Raw genomic sequence first — 4,132 nt, forward strand, 5'->3', positions numbered from 1 at the left:
AGAAACAAAAATAAAAACATTACTTTCCTCCATGATGAGAAGGTTACAGAGCTCAAACATCTGCTGCAAATATTCATTAATTAAAGAAGACCCAGAGGACATCAGAGATTATTCTATAATCTCTATTTCTACAAGAAAGTCCAGATTAATTTTCATATTTTCCTGGATTCAGCACATGGTTCACTGGTGCCTTCATCTTTATCCATTTAATATGGATGCAGTCTGATTCTGCTAACAGAAGCAACAGTCTGCTCTGTCCCTCTATGGAAGGTCCAGACACTCATCAGGGCTGCTGAGGAGACGCTGCTTCCGCTCAGCTTCTATCTTCTTTTGGTTCCACCGAAACCTGAGAAGCAAACAGGCGTCTGTCAGACAGATCAGATGGATCCATCAGCTCCATAAACCAGCAGATTCACCTCCGTCTGACCTGCTCTCTGCTCTGCTTCTATTTAACATTTAAAATACTACAGATCATTTTTCTAAATTCTGAACATTTATTTAGTAATAGAAAGTATGTATTTTTAGTATAATTAGAAGAATACTGGACACGTTAATCAAACACTAAATGAACTGATCACTGCAGCCCTAATCCATAATAACCCATAATAACAGATTATAGAAGAAAACTCATTGTTTTTTGGTCTGGACTCAGAGCTGAATAGACTCACTGGTTGGGACGCAAATCAGTGTGACTTGAAATATAATAATATGGGATTTTTCAGGACTTTGCTTTTATATATTTATAAAGCAATTTATTCCATCCATTTTCCATCACGCTTATCGCAAGTGGGGTCACGAGGGGTGCTGGTGCCTATCTCCAGCTGTCTACGGGTGAGAGGCAGGGTCCACCCAAGACAGGTCGCCAGTCCATCGCAGGGCAACACAGAGACAAACAACCATTCACGCACACACTCAGACCTAAGGAGAATTTAAGAGAAGCCAATTAAGCTTAGGGAGAACATGCAAACTACATGCTGCAAGGCAGCAGTTCTACCCACTGCAGCACTGTCTTATAAAATATAAGTCTTTGCTTCATAATAATTGATATATTTCAACTTTATTAATCTCAGATTTCTGTTAAAATTTACCTCTGCATTTAACCCATCCCCTTGGCAAGCAGTGGGCTGCCATTGTGTGGCACCCAGGGAGCAGTGTGGGGGTTAAAGGTCTTGCTCAGAGATCCAGTGTGCAGACTGTGGGGATCGAACAGGGTACCTGCAACCTTCTCAGAGAACAAACGCTCTGCTTTAACACTAGGCCAACCCTGCCCTGGCAAGCAAGCCATTATGATTATTATTTTTTAGTATCGTTTTGTATAGTTATTAGGGGGAGGGCTGTCATTGTGGGTCACCCGAGGAGCAATCTGGGGTTAAACTCGTAGGGATGTTTAAACCTTTGCATATCTGAATTCTCCCGACTGAGTGAATTGGTCATTTAACAAGGGGGCGGATTGTTGTGGCGGAAGGTTCACAAGAAAGTTTTATTGTGGCCTGTTTATCGGAATCATGTTGCTAACCAGTTAGCAACTTAGTGCTAGCAGGTTCCCAATGGGAAATTCCATTGGGACCAAGTAGCACTAAATTGGTGACTTAGAAACGACGCTGTCAAGGAACGCTATGGACAGAGGAAACATGCAAGAGGAGGAGAGTTTAGTGTCGGAGGTCGTGGATGAGTCTCCTCCGTCATCCATTTTTTATTTAGAGGAGGAAAGCGGGGACGAAGATGTTGTGGAAGAGGACGCCAGGGCGGCAGAAGCTTGGTTTGGTGTAGAAGGCTTCCAGCCGTACATGTTTGAGCCCTTGCCTCGCAACGCTGCCAGTTCTGTTAGCTCTACGCCTGCTGAAGACACAGACGTCCATCCCCGTGAACACTGGGACGGAACTCAATGGGAAAGGAAAGGATTCTGGTTTCAACCGTTGCGTATATTAGCTGCGACATATGAATCAAGATGCTATGACCGAAAATATTTGATTGACAGATGACCGTTGATATATGATTGGTCGAATTTAGGTGTTCAGGCTGACGTAGAACTAACTGGCCTGCCTAAAATAATGAAAAAAAATATATCTATATATTTTAAGACAGGATTTTTTTTTTTAAATAGAAATGTTCTAACTTTTGGGACAACATTGTCCGATAAAGAGTACATTTATATCCATGTTTAAGCCAAAATGATTTGACATTTAAATATGACTTCCCTACAACTTTAAGGATCTGGCTCAGGGACCCTGAGTAGTAATCTACCTCTGTATTTTGAGCTATATGCTCTAAACCCTAGGCTCTGCTTTTTCTTCAAAATAACTATAAGTAGAGAAATCAGGCTGTAACTTCTAGATGTGACTATAAAGCTAAACTTTATTCAGTTTAACAGCTGGTTCCGATGGACGGTTGCCGTCTATGGCCTGCGTACCTGAAGCGGTGCGGGTCCCAGAGGAGTGGTGATCACTGGCTGGACGAGGGCTGCACGGCTGCGTCCTGGAAAACAGGAAACAGGAAGCTGAAGGCTGAACGGCGTTCATACGCCTCTAAACGCCATCTTCACTCACCTCTGACGTCCAAACAGATATCCCAGCATTCCCCCAGTCCCCATCCCAGTCCAGAAGCCCCCGCCTGTGCCCGGACCGGCGCGGCCTCCTGGGTACCGTTGTCCGTTAGTGTAATCGCTATGGAAACCGTATCCTGGACTGGATCCTGGAGAGTCTGAGCAGGAGACATAGAGGAGGCAGATGTTAGGAGGACAGACTTTATCCAGCGGGGTTCTGCTTCTGCTCACATACCTGTGTAGTCAGGCTTGAAGCCAGGAGGGGGGGGTCCTCCCATGCTGTGGGGATGGTTCCCCTGAGGGTAGCCTGCCTGCCCCCCACCGGGCCCAAACTGGGCGCCGTCCCCGCTGAGGAACAGCTTGTAGACGCCATAAGCTAATAGAAGAAGCACAGCCACCACCAACAGGCCGCCTGATGACTCGCTGTCTGAGTGGTGCTGGTTCTGGTTCTGGTGCTGGTTCTGGTACTGGTTCTGGTACTGGTTATGGTTCTGGTGCCGCTTGTTTCCAAAAAAACTGCTGAAGAAAGTAGAGGCCAGACCTCCAAGTCCTGGTGGGGGAGCAGGACGAGAGAAGAGCTGAATGTTTGCGTTCAGTGAAATATTTCGGCTTCATTCTGCCTTCCTCTTACCCCCCCACTCCTTAAACCCCCCATGGGAGCCCGCGCTGCCTGGACTTCTCCTCTGGCCCTCCTGGGTCAGCTCCAGGGTGAACTCCAGTCCACAGGAGCCCTTCAGGATGTAGTCATCAGAGGGGTGGTTGTATCCCTCGCAGCTCACCTCGATACGGCCGAACCTGTAGGCGTTGTCCAGGTCCGCCTTACACTCCCACTGAGACGAACAAAGCAGAAACACTCAGAACCATCTAGAATAAAATATCCAACCAGAGGCTGAGCGAAGCCTGCAGCAGACCGGGGCCAGTCAGCGCTGAGGGGCCCCACTCCTCATTTTATTACGGTTTCCATTTCAATACACGTCCCTGACAAAACAACACACTGCAAAAAAACTGCATTCTACATGAGTCTTTTTTTCTTACAATAAGTGGATTATTTCTTGAATTGAAGAGGTAATTAAAACACTTTGTCAATGGAACAAGACCATTTACATTTAAAATGAGAAAATCAACTGCATCAAATCATCTTATTTTCCTGCTCAAATTAAAGGTAAATACACTTAATTTTTGCTCATTTCTAGATCCTTTTGCTTTGTAAAAAAGACATTTAAAAAAAAAATGTATTCAAAAACTTTTGCTTTCTCAGATTTGATGTTTTTTTTCAACAAAAATTATAATACAAAATATTTTTTTCTTTATTTCAAAGTTAAATTTTTCAAATTTCTCTTTTTCAGATGGAGTTTCACTAATTTAAATCACTTTTTCTCATTTGCTTCACTTCGTTCCTGTGGAGTCAGGGATATACAATGGAAACATTTTCTATAAATAAGAAAAAATTTACCCTATACCCTTAATTTGAGTAGGTAAATGGGATGATTTGGCAATGGAATGAGTATTTTTAATGTTAAAATAAGATATTTAGATAAAATTCACTTGAAATAAGACAATGCAAATGTGTTTTCTTATTTTAAATGTAAA

General features: G+C 43.6%; 1 protein-coding gene across 1 annotated transcript; it reads right to left on the bottom strand.

The window, feature by feature from the left end:
• Positions 1-6: 6 nt before the first annotated feature.
• On the bottom strand, positions 7-3,489 carry LOC107099598 (store-operated calcium entry-associated regulatory factor-like). Its single transcript, XM_015397796.1, has 6 exons — positions 3,483-3,489; positions 3,174-3,395; positions 2,778-3,092; positions 2,547-2,700; positions 2,411-2,475; positions 7-346 (listed from the first exon to the last, which is right to left on the bottom strand). The coding sequence occupies exons 1-6, from the start codon at positions 3,487-3,489 to the stop codon at positions 321-323; spliced, it is 789 nt and encodes a 262-aa protein (XP_015253282.1). The 3' UTR covers positions 7-320.
• Positions 3,490-4,132: the final 643 nt, after the last annotated feature.

This window comes from Cyprinodon variegatus, unplaced genomic scaffold (genome assembly GCF_000732505.1).
Source record: "Cyprinodon variegatus isolate N-32 unplaced genomic scaffold, C_variegatus-1.0 Scaffold887, whole genome shotgun sequence".
Taxonomy (NCBI): Eukaryota; Metazoa; Chordata; class Actinopteri; order Cyprinodontiformes; family Cyprinodontidae; genus Cyprinodon; species Cyprinodon variegatus.

What these genes read in the sequence shown, in the direction of transcription:
- LOC107099598 (XM_015397796.1), bottom strand. An exon ending in CTTCAAGCCTGACTACACAG is followed by an intron (nt 2,701 to 2,777) that starts GTATGTGAGCAG and finishes TCTCCTGCTCAG; the next exon opens with ACTCTCCAGGATCCAGTCCA. An exon ending in TGGGACCCGCACCGCTTCAG is followed by an intron (nt 347 to 2,410) that starts GTACGCAGGCCA and finishes TTTGCTTCTCAG; the next exon opens with GTTTCGGTGGAACCAAAAGA.